Genomic DNA, 18,696 nt, shown 5'->3' on the forward strand with positions numbered 1-18,696 from the left:
GTCCTCCTGCGGTGGACTCCGTCCTGCGGTGGACTCCGTCCTCCTGCGGTGGACTCTGTCCTGCGGTGGACTCTGTCCTGCGATGGACTCAGTCCTCCTGCAGACTCGGTCCTCCTGCGGTGGACTCTGTTCTCCTGCGGTGGACTCTGTTCTCCTGCGGTGGACTCTGTTCTCCTGCGGTGGACTCTGTCCTCCTGCGGTGGACTCAGTCCTGCGGTGGACTCGGTCCTGCGGTGGACTCGGTCCTCCTGCGGTGGACTCGGTCCTTCGTAGTCCAGGTGTATTTCTGCACATTGTTTATCTTTATTTCTTTAACTTCTGTCACAAACAGAATATTTATGAATTTTCAGATCTTTAATCATTTCAGCTGAAATGGACTCACTGACCCGTTTCTGCAGACGGTGGGTTGGATCTGACAGATTACGGAGTTTTTATCATCCTGAGGTTTTATTTTAAAGGCGACTTAACTTCTGTTCTAAATTCCAAGCATTAACACAGCAGTGAGCTGATCTGCACATCCCTCCCTCCCTCCCCTCCCTGCTGAGGGTTGTACAGACAGATAAAAGCTGGTCGACCTGCCGGACCCCAGCAGACTCACCTTCACCTCGAACTCAAAGTGCTCGTCCTTGCCCTGTCCGCGGAGAACGTAACGAGGAATGCTAATTTTAACGGGCTCCTGGACGGCGCCGTGGCTCGACCCGACGGGTCGGGTCACCAAGTGCTGCAGAGGGAGGTCCGAATAAAAACAGACAGGAAGAGAAACAGGATGACGTTCAGCTGATAATCAAACTTTATTCATGTTTCTTCTTCCTTCACCTGAAGCCAGTTTCCAAACAAACACGATCAAAACGACTAAAACTTAAAGACATTTACAGCAAAGTTTAGAATTAGTTTATTTATTGCACTGATTATTGATGTTTATCACGTTCATAGCAGCAACATTAAAAAGAAAAAGGTTAAAATATTTTTAAAATCTTTTACTGCCGCACATTGAAGAGTTCTGAGTCGACACGTTTGGACCCAAACTAAAAACAGCATCAGGCCGACTCGTGGAGACATCAAGGAACATCTGCTTTCAGATGCACAGATGATTAATCAGGACCTGAGCTTCTGAGGAGCAGCCGAAGGTCAGTTTCCACGAGTCACTCCGACTTCTGGAGCAAGGAACTTCAGCCGAGCCGCGTCTCAGCTCCACCTTCCGCTTCAGAGGGGACGGATGGCGATTTGTGAAGATGATGTCTGTGGTGAGGCAGTTCTTCCTCACCAGCAGACATCTGATGTGTGAACGCCTGCGGACCATGAGGCTTTGAAACTGGGGCTGGCCGGGAACCAGACTGGACCCCCGCGGCACCGGGTGAAAGACTCCGTCCTCCAGGAGAAGAGCTACGTGAGTGTCCGTCAGAAGGAACTGGAAGATGGTGTCCTGATGGACCTGGGTGGAGCTCTTGACCTTGACGCTGGTGTAGAGCAAAGGACAAACATCAGCCAGGGACGGTCTGTCTGGACCGTCCATGTTCCCGTGGACAATATAAAGCAGGTCTGCGAGGACCCGCTTGAATCTGTTGGTGATGTAAAGACCATTGTCCAAGACGACATCAGGAACATTGGACGTCCAATCCAAAGAGAGGGCCATGAGGTCATCTGAGAGCAAGGCGTGACCCTCAGTCAGCGCAGAGACCTCGTTAGGAGAGCGAGCCTTCAGTAGAACCTTACAGAACTCCTGAGTGAGATCTTTGCTGTGAGTGAAAACGGCTAAAACGGTATCTTCCCCGCAGCCGATCAGACGGACGTGCTGCCCGGCTAAACTGATCTGGACCTCTTTGATCTGCAGAAGGTCCAACTGATGAGCCAGAGTCAGGGTGTCACCAGGTTCTGTTCCAGCTGAAACCACCACCAGGTCCTGATCTGACAAAAGCAGACAAGCAGGTTTTGGAATGGGTTGCTTGTAGCTGGCCGTTTTGATCCAGAAGACACTCAGAATCCTTCCAGCTCGTCTTTGAGGCAACAGAGCCTCCATTTTTTGCAGGAGCTGCTGAGATGAAAGACTCTGCAGCTGAGACAGAGGTGGTGGCAGCTGGATCAGCCTCTGATGAAACTCTGCTGGACTTGTGTTCCTGACTGAAGACACAGACCCCTCAGGCCACTCGGAGACTCCTGAAAGAACCGATACTCTAAAACCCCGAAGAGGACCGGCAGAGCCACTGTTCGACAGATCCATCAAACCCACGTTGGGTTCTGCAGCAGCAGGAGGTTCTGGTTCTGGTAGTTGAAGCTGGGCTTGTTGGATCAGCGGCAGCTCTTTGGACACCACGGAGACGTACTGAGACACAACAAACTTTATTTCATCGACTCCAACACTTCGAAGGATGTCCCGTGTGCCCTGAAGTCTTCTCTCTGCATCTTTGTACGCTTCTGAAAACTTTCCTCCAAAGTAATCCAAAACATAGTTTTTACCGGCCTCTTTCAAATCCTGTATGGAGTAATTTCCAGAACTCTGAGAGTCCGATGATGGATCCGATGATGGATCCACAGGAAGTCCAGAATCCTGTGCTCTCCACGGGTTCAGTCTTTGATTCTTAACTTTTTCGATGTACTCCCAAACGAAGCTCCTGTTGGCAGACGCCCTTCCTGCAGCTTCACCTCCCATTGGATCTGTGATGGACTCCAAGTCTTGCTGTGAGGCGTCGTTTTCAGAGCTCTGATCCTTGGAACATTCAGATTCAGGTCTCCATGGGTAGAGCGGCTGGTTTTTGATGTTTCTAACATACTCCCAGATGTAGTTCATGTTTGCTGAAACTTTCTCTGCTTCCTTTTCTTTTACTTGTCCTGTTTCACCACCAACAGTCTTAGAATCCTGATCAGAGCTGATATGATGAGTACCAGAACTTTGTGACCTGGAATCCTCAGATCTGACCTCTGACCTCCACGGGTAGAGGGTTTGGTTCTTGACCTTTGCAATGTACTCCCAAACGTAGCTCCTGCTGGGTGTCATTTTCTTTGCTTCAGCCTCTTCTTCTGGAGGAGCATTAATAATGTTCAGCTTCTCCCTGGAAACTTCTTCAGAGCTCTGCAATTTCACAGACCGAGCCTCGGACGCCTCTGACACCTTGGACCGAGCCTCGGACGCCTCTGACACCTTGGACCGAGCCTCGGACGCCTCTGACACCTTGGACCGAGCCTCGGACGCCTCTGACACCTTGGACCGAGCCTCGGACGCCTCTGACACCTTGGACCGAGCCTCGGACGCCTCTGACACCTTGGACCGAGCCTCGGACGCCTCTGACACCTTGGACCGAGCCTCGGACGCCTCTGACACCTTGGACCGAGCCTCGGACGCCTCTGACACCTTGGACCGAGCCTCGGACGCCTCTGACACCTTGGACCGAGCCTCGGACGCCTCTGACACCTTGGACCGAGCCTCGGACGCCTCTGACACCTTGGACCGAGCCTCGGACGCCTCTGACACCTTGGACCGAGCCTCGGACGCCTCTGACACCTTGGACCGAGCCTCGGACGCCTCTGACACCTTGGACCGAGCCTCGGACGCCTCTGACACCTTGGACCGAGCCTCGGACGCCTCTGACACCTTGGACCGAGCCTCGGACGCCTCTGACACCTTGGACCGAGCCTCGGACGCCTCTGACACCTTGGACCGAGCCTCGGACGCCTCTGACACCTTGGACCGAGCCTCGGACGCCTCTGACACTTCGGACCGAGCCTCGGACGCCTCTGACACTTCGGACCGAGCCTCGGACGCCTCTGACACTTCGGACCGAGCATCGGACTCTTCTAGCTCCAGGTTATATGTTTGGTTATTGGCTAGTGCAAAGTTCTTAGTGTCCAACATTTTCTCTTGTTCCACGTGAGCATTAATAATGTTCAACTCTTTACGGGCATCATTTTCAGAGCATTGTGACTTCGATGGCAGATCTTCAGACGCTCCGGACTCTTTCTCCAGATCAAACATTTTCTTATGGATTATATTAAAGTTCTTAGTGTCTGACATCTTCTCTTCCTTTTCATCTTCATTCATGTCACCACTGATGGCCTCTTTTGAAACCTCACAGCTGATGATGCTCTGGGACCTGGAAAGCTCTGATTCTTCTTCTGTCTCTGCTTCACATGTTTGGTTAACTTGAAAGCACTTTTTCAGCAGTGATTCTTCTTCTTCAGAAACCCGGCAGAAAGAGTCCCTTCCTTTGGCAGGAACCTTCTTGTTCTCATTAAATCCGTTAGTTTCTTGTCTTTTAGGAAAACAGTCAAATCCACAGACTACTTGACCCTCGTTTTCTACAAGGAGATTAACTTCTTTCCACCATTTGGTTTTGTCCAGATCTTTTTCAATCACGAGTTCAGCTGAGGACTCGAGCAGTTTTTCTCGGAGAGGCTTTAGGAGACCACTCCCTAGTTCTTCTAACACGTTCTCCTGGACATCAGGAAAGGAGGGCGGGAGGTTAGACCAGCAGGATCTCTGTGTGCACAAGGGGGAAGTCCATGACTACATCGGCAAGGAGGACTTGTACACAGTCCACCCCAGAGAGAATTAAAGCCACCAGGTGCTCAGGTGAGATTGGAAATGAGTGAAGAGGTCTGACATGCAGATTAGGCTGACAGGTACAAACAAACAACGTCTCAAACGCAAGTTTGAAGAAATTAAAGAATTAAATGAGCGCTGGTTTAGAACTTCCTGTTTGAACCTGCAGATTCTGATTCCATCAAACTGATTCAAATATACAGAATAAAGAATGAAGTTCAGATTTGTTGTGTTCATATCATGCCACAGACAGATTGTCCCTAAAACACAGAAGAAACTCAGTCTTACCTCATATTTCTGTCTTCTTGGATTAACGTTTTGCAGCTTTTCATCCTCCTGAAAACAAGATAAACAAAAATAAACCAACTGATAAACAAGATGCAGCATTTCGTAAATAAAATCCAGATTAGGGGTTATTTTTGAAAATAAAACTGAGGAGAAGAGGATGGGATTAAACAAATCCAGGATCAAATAAACCCAAGAGGAGAGGAGCCCAACAGAACCCATCAGAACCCAACAGAGCCCATAAGAACCCAACAGTCCCGGGAGTCATGCAGATCAGAGCTGATGGATCCGGTCTTACCTCGTCTGTTAATCTAACTTCCTCCTCCTCGGCCTGCAGAGTTAAAGAGCTAAACATCAGATCTCCACAGAGTCACGGACCCTGAAGGTCTGAGAACCGCAGCCAACCAACCAGGTGCAGCAGAAGGTCTACCAGAAGGTCTACCTTAATCTACCTTTTACTATAAAACCTTTGGAACTTCTTTGGGATCCAAATAAAAGTTAAGATTTAAAAGTCAATAAAACATCTACAGTCACAGGAAGAATAAAGACCACCTCCTTCAGATCCAGGTTTCAGAACCTCACCAGGTTCTAACGGATCCACATCAGACCTCAGGTGAACAGAAACAGGTTCCACCGGGTCGTTATTTATTAAACAGAACCAGAAATCAGGTTCCTCAGGATCAGGAGGTTCTGCTGAGGTTCTGCTGCTCCGGAGCTCCAGGTGTGAGTTAGCACAACGCCAGGGCGGAAAGACATCAGCAATGACCTCAGAGAATCAACCTGGGAAGGGTCAAAGGTCATGGCTTGGGCTGATTCTGGAGTCAGATGTGAGGCCATCTGTCCAGAACCAGAACCAGAACCTCAGAGAGCTGCAGCAACGCTGGAAAGAAGAGTGGGCCACAACTCTTCCACAACCAGGAACCCACTGAGAGTTCTGCTGCTGGAGGAGGTTCTACTGGAACCAGGTTCTGTTGGGTTGGGAGCTGGACCCGGTGATTGTTTAATAAATAACGACTCGGTGGAACCTGTTGGGTGTTTCTGTTCAGTTCAGGTCAGATTTGGATCAGTTCAGAACCTCAGCAGCGAATCAGGATGATTCTGTTCTGAAGGAGGCGGAGCCTGATCTGTGAAAGGTCAACAGCACCTGTTTGTTGTCAGAGTTCTGAGAAACGGGTCAGATTGTTGTCAGATTGCTGTCAGATTGCTGACAGATTGCTGACAGTCTTACTCTGAGAGATTCTGTCGACACAGACAGGTTCATGTTGCTGCCGTTCAGAAGGTTGATCTTCCTCAGCCGCCGCTGCACCTCCTCCTCGATGAACGCCTTGATCCTGCAGAAGAACGACCCGTTAGCTTCAGAACACCTTTCAGGAAAGGAGATGTTAGCAGGACGGAGGAACCGGGCCACGGGTCGTACCGGTCGTCTGACAGTGGCAGAACTGGGTTCAGACTCTGGATGTGGCTGACCGGGGAGCTGCTGCGACCCGTCTTGTCGTCGGTACCGACCGAGCCGGTCCGGTTGTTGTCGTCCTGCCGCAGCTTCTGGATCTCCTGCTCGACTCTGCAGAGGAGAGAAACACCTGAGCTCCTGCCTCCTCCTGCCTCCTCATCTGGCTGCAGGTAAATGTGTTGTTCTGATTCTGACCTCTGCTGGTCCAGTGAGGTTCTGCTCCCTGAACTCTGGTACCGGTGCTCCTCGGAGTCCGGCTCCAAGGAGACGCTGCGCCTCAGAGCAGAGTGCCTCCTCTCCAGCCGGGCCACCGCCTGCTCCATGGCCTCCCTCTGCTGTTTCTCCTTGGACTCCAGGATCTCCTGCTCCTTCCTCCGGACCTTGTCCTCCTGCCGCGCCACGTTGGCCGTGAACTCGTAGGAGTCCTGCAGCTGCTGCAGCTGCTGGGCGCTGTGAAGGTGGAGGTGCAGCTTCTCCTCCTTGTCCTCCAGCTCCTTCTCCACCTGGAACAGCGTGTTGTCCAGGCCCGGTGGACCGTCCAGCACCTCCATGGCTCTCTGCTTCTCCTCGGCCAGCGTGGGAAGGAAGCTGTCGGCCATGTTGGCGAGCTGTCGCTCCTTGAACTGCAGTCGCCGCTCCGCCTGTTTGACCACCTGCTCCTCGTGGCAGACGGCCGTGGTGTCCTGCACCTCCTTCAGGCTGTGGGCGAGGAGCAGCAGCGCGCTCCTCTCAGCAGCCACCTCCTCCTCGAGGCGCTCCTTTTGCTGTCGGAACTCCTCCTCAATCCGGCCCAGTTCCTTCACCTGAGCCTCCTTAAAGTCCAGGTACCGGTTCTGGGCGGACCGGGCCTCCCTGCTGGCGTCCTCCCCATCCGTCCGCTCCGCAGCCTCTCTGGCACGAAGGAGCTCCTCCCTGATCTCGGCCAGAGCTCGCCGCTCCTCCTCCAGGCGACGGGCCTCCTCCCGGGTCAGCAGGGCGGCGGCGGCCTCGTGTTTCTCCCTCAGCTGCTCCTCCAGCCTCCCCACCAGACTGAGCTGCTCCCGCTCCTGCTCCTCCAGCCGCCGCCGCTCCGCCTCCAGGCGGACCCTCTGCTCCGTGCGCTCCTGTTTCAGTTTCTCCAGCTCGCGGTAGATCTCAGTCTGCTCCGCAACCTCCTGCTGCCTCCGCTTCTCCTCCTCCTCCTCCTCCTCCTCCTCCTCCACACCACCCTCCTGCTGTTGTTTCCAACACTTCCTGTGCTGAAGCTCCTCCCCCCTGACCTCAGAGCGCCTCTCCTCCTCGAAGCGCTCCTTCTCAGCCAGGAAGTCCCTCAGCCGGGTGTCGATGTCCTGGCTGCGGTGGCGGAGGCTCTCCTCCTGGCGGAGGATTCTCTGCTGGACCTCCTCGGACTCCTTGCGCTGACTCTCCACCTCCTGCTGGAGGCGCTCTAGCTCCGCCTTCTCGCTCTGCTGCTTCGCCTCCATCTCTTTGATCATCCTCCTGCAGGAACAAAACGCCGTTTACAGGATCTGAAAACTGGTCACATGGTCCAAGCAGCCTTCAGCCTTCTCCTGACGAAGACCAGGAGTGGACCGCTCCGCTCTACAACCTGCTCCGCTCCACAGACCGCTCCGCTCTACAACCTGCTCCGCTCTACAACCTGCTCCGCTCCACAGACTGCTCCGCTCTACAACCTGCTCCGCTCTACAACCTGCTCTGCTCCACAGACCGCTCTGCTCTACAACCTGCTCCGCTCTACAACCTGCTCTGCTCCACAGACCGCTCTGCTCTACAACCTGCTCTGCTCCACAGACCGCTCTGCTGTGTACGGGGGATGACTCTCAGCTACTACCACACCAACCTGTAGTCAAACAGCTGTGGCGGCCATCTTGGAGTCATTACATGCTCGCCCATCCTTCACAGCACTGACTGATAAAAATACTACAAACATCAGTTTTATTCTGTAAAGTCCAACAGGAAGTTAGGACTTCCTCTGCAATTATCTAAGCTGTGACAGACTCTTATTGTGGAGAGGACTTTTATTGTGAAAGATCTCTTCCTGTTCCTCTGAATCCTCCTCTGATTAGAGACAACAGGAAGGCTCTGTGGGGGCGGCCATGATGGAAACAGGAGGAAGAAATGCATGCTGGGTAATATAGGCAGCTGGCAGAATTTATTCACTTTTTTTACCTTTTCATCTCCAGTTTCTCCAGCTCTTCTCTCTGCTGCCTCTCAAACTCCAACCTGAGGAAAACAAACACCTTCGTCAGCGTCTTTCCTCCTCCTCCTCTACAGCAGACGGACACTCAGTGGACACACAGGGAAGGCAGCAAATCAAACTCAAGCAGATGACAAACTCTAGTCTGACACGTCACAGTGAGCAGAAGCAACAAACGGATGGACAAATTAAAAACAGACAATGGACAGACTGGACAAGTCAACGGACGTCTCTGGGTCAGAAAGGGACAGTTAGACAGGAAGTGGACAGCTGAGTCTACCTGAGGAAGACGGGGCCCTTCTCAGTGAAGAGACTGTCAACGGGACAGGGTGGACACAGTTAATACCTTCAGACTGGGTTTGATCTGATCACAGCAACAAGTCCTCCTCATTCACAGGTTAACCGCTAACAGGAGGTCCCACATCAGGTGATCAGATGATCACCTGATCACCTGACCGATCACATGATCACCTGATCGAACGACTGATCATCTGATCGATCACCTGATCATCTGATCACCTGATCACCTGACCGATCACATGATCACCTGATCGGTCAGAATAATATTCAGCAGTTCATCCTCTGCAGAACAGAAACCTGAAAGTCTTTAAATGAATCATTAACTGATACAAAATCAAATGGAGTAAATAAATACTGTATCAGAAGTGATATAAATCTAACCGGATTAACTTAAAATCACCTTTAAATACAAATAAATCCTTTGATTTTCAACATTCATACAGAAACAGCAGAAAAAGTCTGTTTGGGGGAAAAAGATAAATAAATACATAAATAAATTAAAACCAGAAACTGAGGAAATAATGATTTAAAGTTTGTTGAGTTTTCAGGACATGAACCGTCTCTGATTTTAGTTTTATTTTGAAGGAGAGGATCATAAAACTCAGAGAAGTGATTTCTGCTCATGGATTCAATAAATAAGTCTTTATGATGATGACATCATCACAGTTTCTCCTCAGATATAAAACAGATTAAACTCTTTTCTCGGCTCGGGCTGATGAGCTAACGGCTGGTCGGAGACAATGGATCCTGACGTCCAGCCTCAGCTCTGAAGGTTATTTATAAACCTTTACCCCGCAGCAGGTTCATGATGCTCCTGCAGGAAGTGCTCCGAGATGTTCCCCGATGGTTCCAGGAACCGCTGCGGAGCTGGAGGCGTGGCCTGCAGCCCACAGCGGCGTGTCATGACATCATGACTGAACTCAGACCTGGTCTGGAGGCAGCGGACTCACCCCGGGTTGTAGAGCATCACGGTGGACAGGTTTTCACAGGATTTAGACAGATCCGTCATGGACAGGCTGAAGGTGGACAGGAGGCCGCTCTGAGGAGACAAGGAGGTCAGAGAAGCCGTCAGCCGGAGCAGCTTCAGGAGGTCCAGACCTGGACCCATCAGGGCCTCACCTTCCGTTTCTCCCTCAGCTTGGCCGCCTCCTTCGGATGGTTGAAGCGAAACATGTTGGTTCGACCGAGCAGAATTACGGCTCCTGGACGGACGAGACAAAAATAAATGTGAACCTGAGCGTGAGGAGCAGGGCTTCATCTGAAGGTTCAACACGACAGGTTCTCCACATCTTTACCTTCCAGAAATACACATTTAAATGTTTCTACAGCAGAACAACTTGGACTAAAACACAAAGATATCTGATAAACAATCTGTGTGAAAAAAGTGAAATATTCCTAAATATTCAGATTTTTATCTTTGCAACAACAAAGATTCTTATTGTCATCATTTCCTGTTCCTGGCAGGTGAAACCCGTCCTCACCTTGGTTGAGCTGCGCTGGCGCCGTCACCTGAAGCCCGTTAACGGAGCACTGAGCTCCGCCGAGCGGCACCAGGGTCACCGTCCCGTTCTGGTTCTGGAACACGCAGTGGTCACTCTCCAGGTCCAGGCCGTGCAGAACTGCAGACAGGATGTCTCCTTCAGTCAAAAAACTAAATCTTCACTGAATTTCAGTCCTTCAGCCTTTAACTGCAGGTCTGCAGGGTTTCAGGACTTCACTCCAATGCAGTTTTAATAAGAAGAATGAATAAAAACTTTAAAGATGCAAACAAGGCAGTATTTAAATAAATGTTGTTTTTATTTCCCACCCGTGTTTTAAAACAACTTCTTTTTGAAATCTGTGAAATAAAGCGACTCACTGATGTCCTGCTCCGTGGACGCGTCCTCTCGTCCCACAAACGTCCGTCCCTCCTGAAGAAGAGCAGAAACACGTTGTTGCTTCAGTCAAACGGAGATAAAGCCGCAATCGGGTCGTTCTGGCGCCGGCGCCATCAGGACCTTGAGGTGGTACAGGATGATGCCGGTGCTCAGGAGGTCGTCGTCGATGCCGATGAGGTGCGGCAGCTCCGAGTCCAACACGACGCCGATGCCTTCCTTCCTCAGAGCCAGAGTCTCCTCCTGAAACAGAAAGCTGACGGTTGGACGGCAGCCGAGCAGCAAAGCTCAGCTTCACTCAGACAGTCTCACCTTCAGGATGTTCTGGGTCTCGTTCCATTTGTTGGTCCACTCTTTGGTCAGCTCCAGAACCTGCAAACCCAGAACCAACCATCAGGAGAAAGAACTTTCTGTCCTGCTGCAGATTAAACAGAAACAAGGACAATAATCAGCAGCATCTGGGGACTGACCCGGGCCTCGTTCTGATGCAGCTTCTCCTCCATGCTCAGAGCGGTAGGAGAGTCCAGCAGAGCGATCTGACAACAAACAAACAAACAGGCTCTCATCACGCCTCACGGCTTACAGATCCTTCCTCCCGCCGCCGTCCGCGCTCCTGTACCTGGTTCCCCTGAACCAGCAGAGCCTTCAGCCGGGCGATTTCAGCCCGCAGCTCCCGGATCAGCCTGACGTTGGCGTCCTCGTTGATGGTGGGTTTGTTGATGATGTTCTTGGCCCGGTTGGCGTAGCGCAGCGTGCTCAGCGTCTCGCCGTAGTTCACGTCAGCGGGAGAGATGGCTGCGATGGAAACGGGGATGACTTTGATTGACAGCATGTAGCAGGTTTGGATTTGAACAAACATACGAGTGGCGTCGGAGCTCACTGGCGATCATGATGGTCTTGGCGTTGCCCCCCAGGCTGTCCTTCAGCAGCCATGTTAGCACCGAGTCCCTGTAGGGAACAAACACGGACTTCTTCTTCAGGTTGGTGTTCACGCCGTCCTGCGTCATGTCAGCTGGAGACAAACACACGGCGACAAGCGTCAGGAAGAGTCGACCCGGGACAGACGGAACGATCAGACTTTAACATCCGTCCTTCCTGACCCAGAGCAGAGATGACGTTTCCCAGCGTGACCAGCGACTTGTTGATGTTTCCTCCTTCCTTCAGCCGGACGCCGGTGGCTCCGGTGGTGTCAGCCCGCTCGCTGCCCGCCAGATCGACCAGGTGGATCTTACTGAGCGTCTCACACGGCATCTCAGCGTCAAACTTGGCCTGAAAACAGGAAGTCAAAGTTTCACCAACTCATCCAGAGTCTGTATTACCCAGCATGCTTCTCTTCCTCCTGTTTCCAACATGGCCGCCCCCACAGATCCTTCCTGTCGTCTCTAATCAGAGCTCTGATGTTCAGGAGGATTCAGAGGAACAGGAAGAGGACTGAACCTGGAGCTTCACAATAAAGCTCAGAGAGCCTCTGCAAAATAAGAGTCTGTCGTAACTGACTTCCTGCCGCTGTTCTTCGACTCTGACCTGCGTGAAGTTGATGGTGAAGATGGCGTGCGAACGGCTGCTGACGTCGTTCATGCCGGTGCTGGCGGTCGTGCGGTTGATGTTTCCCGCCTCCATCAGCTCCTCCACGTCGCTGTAGTTCTGCACCAGGTGTTTGGACAGATCTGAGGACCAGAGGTTCGGCTGAAACGTTACTCAGAACACGTTATTCTCCCTGCACTGAAACGGAGAACAGCAGTAATCTGGTCTCCAACGTTCTGCAGCTTCGGAAAAAAACAACCGTTAGGACTGAAGCACACAGAGCAGAGGTCAAAGGTCAGAGGTCAGGTTGTGTTGATGTTGTCAGACGTGGTCTCTGCGGTCACCTTCCACGTAGGGTCCATCCTTGGGATGCTCCCTGACTCTCAGGTTGTAGGTGTGAGAGGATTTCCTCCTCAGCAGGTCTCTCACTCTCTCGTTGTAGATCTCCAGGTAGCTGGAAGCACCAACAGAAGATAAAAAGATGAATCTTCACTGAGAACCACATGAAACCGGACTTCCTGTCGGAGTCAGGAGACGAAGGTCTCTCCTCCTGACTGACCAGAAGCCAGTGGACTCTGATTATACTGGACTCGGTCTCTTTAGGAGCAGAACTCACCTGACTTCTGTCCGAAACGACGCTTCGTCCCACCGGGTCGCCTCGGAGATCCGACTGAACAAGCCCTCACAGATCCTGGGAATCAAACCAGCGTCTCCCTGAAGACAAAGGAACGTCAGAGTCAGGATCAGGATCAGGGCGCCGGCAGCTGACAGCAACTCTACAACTCCGTCTCCATGGTAACGGGAGACGTAAACCCCACCGTCTCCACGGTAACAGGCTACCATGGAAATGGAGCAGCTGTGTTAGAAAGCTGAGTGGACAGAAGGTGAGGGACAGATGGACAGATGGTGAGGGACAGATGGACAGAGGGGGAGGGACAGATGGACAGATCATGCGGGACAGACGGATGTTTTTTGTCTCAGAATGAGACGGTTCTGTTGGACCTCCAGTGAAAACCTGTTGACGTGTTTTGGGACTGCAGTGAATCTGTCCTCAGCAGTCAGACCGACGTCTCTGAGGACGTCCTCCAGTGAATAATGTCCACTTTCTCTGCAGCAGAGACGTGAGGACTGACGTCCTGATCTGCTGGCGGGTTATTGATCAGGCTGAATGAAAGCTCACATGGTTCCACTCAGACTCCGACCCTTCGATCCGTTTTCTCCGGCAGATAAACCAGGAATCCTGCAGCTGATCTAATCAAGTCTTTTATCAGAGCCTGACCTGAACCAGCAGCTGATCAGGTCCAGATCAGGTCCTTCAGCTCCTTCAGCTTGTTTCATGAAGGCCGCTCGGCTGAAACATCGGTCACTGAAAGCTGAGACTAACTTCTGTTCCCAGAAAGAAGGAGTTTCCCTGAAGAGAAATTAAAAACTGCTGTCTCGTTTTACCTCCACAGGATGCAGAGCAGATCAGTTTATTGATAATCCTAACATATTTACACCTGTTGTAAAGTAACGCTGAGGTCAGCTGTTATTAGCCTGCTAACAAGCTAACTCTTGTAGCTTGCTGCAGATGAGAAACAGGCAGACGAGCTGTGACGTTTAACGTTTCTGTCCTCTGCTTTTAAAACCTTTAAACTGCAGGAACATTTAGTGGTTCTGTCCGGTTATCAGCCCACAGCCGGTCTCATTAGCAACAGAACCTCTCAGTTCGCCGACTGCAGGTCCAGAAATCTTCATCGTGTTTGCTCAGTCTTCTCTGAAGAGGACAAACAGATCAATGGTCTTATCAGAGCGGACCGGTCCGCTCTGGGAGGAGGGGAGCGAAAGCTTCATGCTCTTACTGGAAGTCCCATCATGGTGTAGGATTTCCCTGAGCCGGTCTGCCCGTAGGCGAAGACGCAGGCGTTGTAGCCCTCGAACGCCGCCTTCAGAACATCACAGCCCAAATCTCTGAACACCTGAAGAGGAGCAAGAAGATGAAGAGTCAAACATGAAGCCACACCAGAGTAAAAACAAACCGTTTTTAGAGCAACACGAGAGAACCCAGGCTTCACCTTCTCCTGAGACACGAACGAGGAGCTCCCGCCGTCCATGGAGTCGTAGGAGAAGTCATACGAGAAGGTTTTGATTCGTTCCCTCATGGAATCTCCAGCGACGTTATCTGGGATCTGAACAGAAAACAGGAGTTGGAAGCAGGCCGGGTCCGAGTCAAATTCCAGCTTCTCACTCAGACGCAGACTGACCTTCAGGTTGGTGATGAAGGTTCTGGTTCCTTCCATCCTGATGATGCATTTCGCAGTCAGATCTTTCTCCCTGGAAGAGAAGAATGAACCGGTGACCTTCTGACCTTTGGTTTCTCCACCATTTGACCCTGAACCACAGCTGGACGCTTTAAATGTCTTCTGAAGGGTTTGTCTCTCTGAGTCCTTCAACACCTGTCCAGGTCTGATTTACAGAACCTTCACAGGGACATGGGTGTCCAGCAGGAGGGGACACCTGCACAGGTGTCCTCCACTGAACCACCGAGGGGACACCTGGACAGGTGTCCTCCACTGAATCACTGAGGGGACACCTGGACAGGTGTCCTCCACTGAATCACTGAGGGGACACCTGGACAGGTGTCCTCCACTGAATCACTGAGGGGACACCTGGACAGGTGTCCTCCACTGAATCACTGAGGGGACACCTGGACAGGTGTCCTCCACTGAATCACTGAGGGGACACCTGGACAGGTGTCCTCCACTGAATCACTGAGGGGACACCTGGGACCAATCAGGAGTCTCCATGTTGTTGGACTGAGGGAGGAACCAGAGCAGAACCAGAGCAGAACCCGTCTCCAGAGGGAGAACACGTTCTCACAGAATAATTTTATTTTTATGAACTTATTGGATCGGAGGAATAAAGGTGGTTTAATAAAGACTGACAGACAGTTTTAAATTAAAAACTAAAATTATTAAAAACAAATCAATTCGTTCTGAAGATGATGAGAAAGTTTTATGAAAACTGTTCAACAAATAAAGAGATTAAACTTCTGATGATTCAGATTCTTGTTTTTATTTTAATTCAGACTTTAGAACTTTAGTAAAACGATGAGTTTGTTCTTCATCTGCTGCTGATTTTATTTTATTTTATTTTTCTGCCACGTTAAACATTTCTGTTAAAAACATGGAAAAATAAAATCATCTCACAGATTGTTTTATTAGAAAACAACAAAGTTTATTAAATAATTAGGATAAATCACATTAATCTGAGGGACAGATGAAATAATCTGATTCTTTTTAAACAGCTGGATGTTTGAAGCACAAACTAAATAAAAGAGCAGCAGAAGAAATGTTAACATTTCAAAAGACCTGAAACATTAAAGATCTGCATTTTGAAGAGGATTATTCTGATTTCTGACACAAAAACAGATTATTGATCATTTATGATCCTAAAACATCAAAGAACAGGATCAGAATAAAAAAACAACCTGAAGGTTCAGATTTTTAAACCTAAATTATCAACAATTATCAGGAAAAATCTGATTTTTATTAAATCAGGGATTAAAATGTTATTTTATTAAAGCTGTTCAGGAGCTAAAACTCTTGTTTCTATAAACTTTTTGCCAACAATAAATAATTATTTAATTTATAAAAAGAACTGAATCAACCGAACCTGAAGCTGTGAAATTTAATCCGGTTTTAAATCCGGACTGAATCAGTTTCTAGTGTGAAAACAGGAGGAAAACCAGAACCAAAACCAGAACCACAACCTCTGGGTCGGCTCGTTTGAAAGTCCAGGTGAGTGACCTGAAGAACACCTGCCGGCTTCCGGGAAAAACAACCAAACAACCAAAACATCCACATTCTGTCCGAACTCACCTTCTGTTCATGGGCCTGACCCGCACAGCCACCCGAACCGACGCCATGGCTCATCCCGCTGTGGTTCGGTTCGGTTCGGTTCGGTCTGCAGCCTGTTAGCCGCCGGCGGAGCGCGCGCTGCTTTATAGCAGCCCGTTAGCTCGCAGGCTAACCGGTTAGCATCAGGCGCAGCGGGAAAAGGACAAAAGTCCGGAAGATAAGCATCGGAACCAAAAACACTGGAGCAACCGAACTGTTAGAGGGGGGAGGGGATGTCGGGCTTGATTTAATGCTATCAGAACCAGGTGACAGCACACACCCACCCGGACATGGACCGAATCACGTCTCCGGCTTCTGAACTTGTTAGCTTAAAGCAGCTGATCAAAACAGGTATGGAAGCCCCGAAGGGACAAACTGACCCTCCGCTGGAAAATAACAGCGTTTCACGGATAAACTCAATAAAAACAAAACAAGAATAAAACACACACACACATTTTATTCAAAACATCTACTGTGAAACAAAATCAACACTCCTCAATAAATCTTTCTACAAATTAAACCTTATTTGTTTTGTCATCGTGAAAGCTTTTAAAACTGTCTTGAGACATATTTTAGTTCTAAATGTGTCTTTCTGAATGTCTTTCCCTATTTTATTTATTTATGATTTTCCCTGACTGTTTTCAGGAATAACAACAAAACCTGGTTCCTTAAAGCAAAATTTAAAATCAAATTAGACTCAAGACTTTTGTTCCATAAAGCAGAAGTTATAAAAGTTTTACTTCAAATGATGCAATGTACCTAAAATGTCCAAGACTTTTACATCCAGGTTTATTGCTAACATTAATTTATTCAATTTGACAGGTAAACAAATCATTTTTAAAGATAACTGTAGTCTAAATCTTTGTGTAAATAACCAACCCTGATCCGTCAGATCCTTCTCAGGTTTACTGAACATTCTGATTCAGGTTTCTGTGAGTTAATCATTTATTTTGTGATCATCATTTAGATTTATTTTATCTAAAAGAAACTTAGTGGCAGCAGGAAGAAAGGAGAGAGAAGGAGGAGAAGGAGGCGCTGAGGTGGGCTGAAGAGCTAAAACAGTGTTTTAATAAAATCTTTGATTTGGTTCTCGAGGAACTATTCTTCACTGAAGTCTGAAAACATGAAAACCAGTGACGTAAGAACCTTTTCTTATCATTGGAGGTCACATCACAGCCTTTAGTGATTAAATCAGAATCTTGTCCTGTGTTTTTTAACTTCCCTGCAGGACGGCTGTGATTCAGACCTGCAGTCAGGTCTGTACAGATGCTGAAATCTAAAAACAGTCGCAGCAGAAAGCAAACCACTGGGTGACGCAGCATCGAGAGGTTCGAATCAAACTTTCTGAGCTTTTCTTCACAGGAGGAGATTACAGAGCTGGTTTATCAGAACAGATTATTGTTAAATTTTATTCTACTGTCATATCGATGATGATAAAACTGGTGTGTTTGTTTTCATGACTCGCTCCAGCAGCATCTCACCGGCACATTTTAAAGTTATGAGTCTGGATTATTGAACACTGGAAGCAGGAAACAGAAAACAGGATGGAGGAGCTCAGACTGACTAAATATCCAAGAGCATTAGTTTAGTAGTTATAGTCAAATTAAATAAACATATTACATTTAATCACTGTTATGCTGTAGATATTTCTGTGTAAATAAAAATAATAATAAGTGGCTTTGACGACTCTCCTGCGCCATCTTGTGGCAGAAACGCCACCTTGCTCTGCGTTGTGAGGCAGTTCTGTTGTTTTCTGCATTCATGAAGAGATGTTTCTGTACCTATTAATGTCTGCTCATCGATTAAAATACTTGTCATCCTTGGAATAAAGCCTCGACTCATTTTGTTTGTCAGTCTACGCACGATCTCTGTGCATTTCATGTCATTCGACTGGATTTATTTATTGATTATAAATGTTGTTTTAGATAACAAAAAAAAAGCAAATGAGAAAGAGGAGCTTTCTGATGTTTTATTTATCGAGTACACGTGATGAACTACTTACTTATTTACAGTCAAAAATCATGTAAATGATGGATTTAAGTCCACCTAAATAAAATCAGTCATTAAAGGAGCTCAACTTTATGCTTTGATTACAAGGATCCACTGGAATGGGTGATTTGTTTGCAATAAACGACTTTTTACATTAAAAATTAAACAAAGAAAAGTGGGAAGAGTTGACGGAGGAAGTCACCTGGCTGCTCCTCAGGGAGGTGCTAATTAACGGGAAGCGAGGCTTCTGATTGGACGGAGTCACCGCGGGGGATTCTCCTGATTGGCTCCACTAGTTCTTCTCTGTTCCAACAGTCCAATCAGAAGCCTCGCTTCTTCCAATTTAGAGATCAAGTCATCATCAGCTCGTGAGCGTTTCTCAGGCGAGCAGACACTCGGGACGCACAGGTGCGCCCGCCGCAGCATCGTCTCCATCCAGCCAGGAGCGCAGCTGAGCGGCTGGCCCGCGCATGGACCAACGGGTCACCGAGCTGGAGAACTATGCACGGCGCTGGAACCTGCGCCTGTATGGAGTGCCTGAAAGCAAGGAACAAGATGTCCGTTCTGAGGCGGTAAAAATATGTCAGGCGATTCTGCCAGAGTTCAAGACAAGATTTCCAGACGTTATTGATACAGTACACCGACTCGGTCAAATAAAAAAAGAT

The 18,696-nt window shown here is 49.1% G+C and overlaps 1 protein-coding gene across 12 annotated transcripts in view; it reads right to left on the reverse strand.

The window, feature by feature from the left end:
• kif16ba (kinesin family member 16Ba) overlaps positions 1 to 16,393 on the reverse strand; it is a 21,366-nt gene extending 4,973 nt beyond the window's left edge. For 3 of the 12 annotated variants that reach the window (XM_017442212.3, XM_037974690.1, XM_017442210.3), the window contains exons 1-24: positions 16,025 to 16,392; positions 14,408 to 14,477; positions 14,219 to 14,332; positions 14,006 to 14,122; positions 12,781 to 12,878; positions 12,509 to 12,618; positions 12,165 to 12,307; positions 11,741 to 11,909; positions 11,521 to 11,652; positions 11,260 to 11,435; positions 11,111 to 11,176; positions 10,953 to 11,012; positions 10,764 to 10,883; positions 10,625 to 10,676; positions 10,248 to 10,385; positions 9,886 to 9,968; positions 9,717 to 9,805; positions 8,747 to 8,779; positions 8,439 to 8,492; positions 6,465 to 7,748; positions 6,237 to 6,380; positions 6,048 to 6,150; positions 5,118 to 5,150; positions 4,823 to 4,870 (exon numbers count right to left, since the gene is read on the reverse strand). In XM_017442212.3, coding sequence (XP_017297701.1) covers positions 4,823 to 4,870; positions 5,118 to 5,150; positions 6,048 to 6,150; positions 6,237 to 6,380; positions 6,465 to 7,748; positions 8,439 to 8,492; positions 8,747 to 8,779; positions 9,717 to 9,805; positions 9,886 to 9,968; positions 10,248 to 10,385; positions 10,625 to 10,676; positions 10,764 to 10,883; positions 10,953 to 11,012; positions 11,111 to 11,176; positions 11,260 to 11,435; positions 11,521 to 11,652; positions 11,741 to 11,909; positions 12,165 to 12,307; positions 12,509 to 12,618; positions 12,781 to 12,878; positions 14,006 to 14,122; positions 14,219 to 14,332; positions 14,408 to 14,477; positions 16,025 to 16,071 — 3,483 coding nt within the window. In that variant the 5' untranslated portion in view covers positions 16,072 to 16,392. Of the gene's footprint in view, positions 1 to 598; positions 722 to 767; positions 1,458 to 4,822; positions 4,871 to 5,117; positions 5,151 to 6,047; positions 6,151 to 6,236; positions 7,749 to 8,438; positions 8,493 to 8,746; positions 8,780 to 9,716; positions 9,806 to 9,885; positions 9,969 to 10,247; positions 10,386 to 10,624; positions 10,677 to 10,763; positions 10,884 to 10,952; positions 11,013 to 11,110; positions 11,177 to 11,259; positions 11,436 to 11,520; positions 11,653 to 11,740; positions 11,910 to 12,164; positions 12,308 to 12,508; positions 12,619 to 12,780; positions 12,879 to 14,005; positions 14,123 to 14,218; positions 14,333 to 14,407; positions 14,478 to 16,024 lie in introns of those variants that run through there. The other 9 variants (XM_025003152.2, XM_037974691.1, XM_017442211.3 and 6 more) reach the window with 6 other exon arrangements.
• Positions 16,394 to 18,696: the final 2,303 nt, after the last annotated feature.

This window comes from Kryptolebias marmoratus, linkage group LG3 (genome assembly GCF_001649575.2).
Source record: "Kryptolebias marmoratus isolate JLee-2015 linkage group LG3, ASM164957v2, whole genome shotgun sequence".
Taxonomy (NCBI): Eukaryota; Metazoa; Chordata; class Actinopteri; order Cyprinodontiformes; family Rivulidae; genus Kryptolebias; species Kryptolebias marmoratus.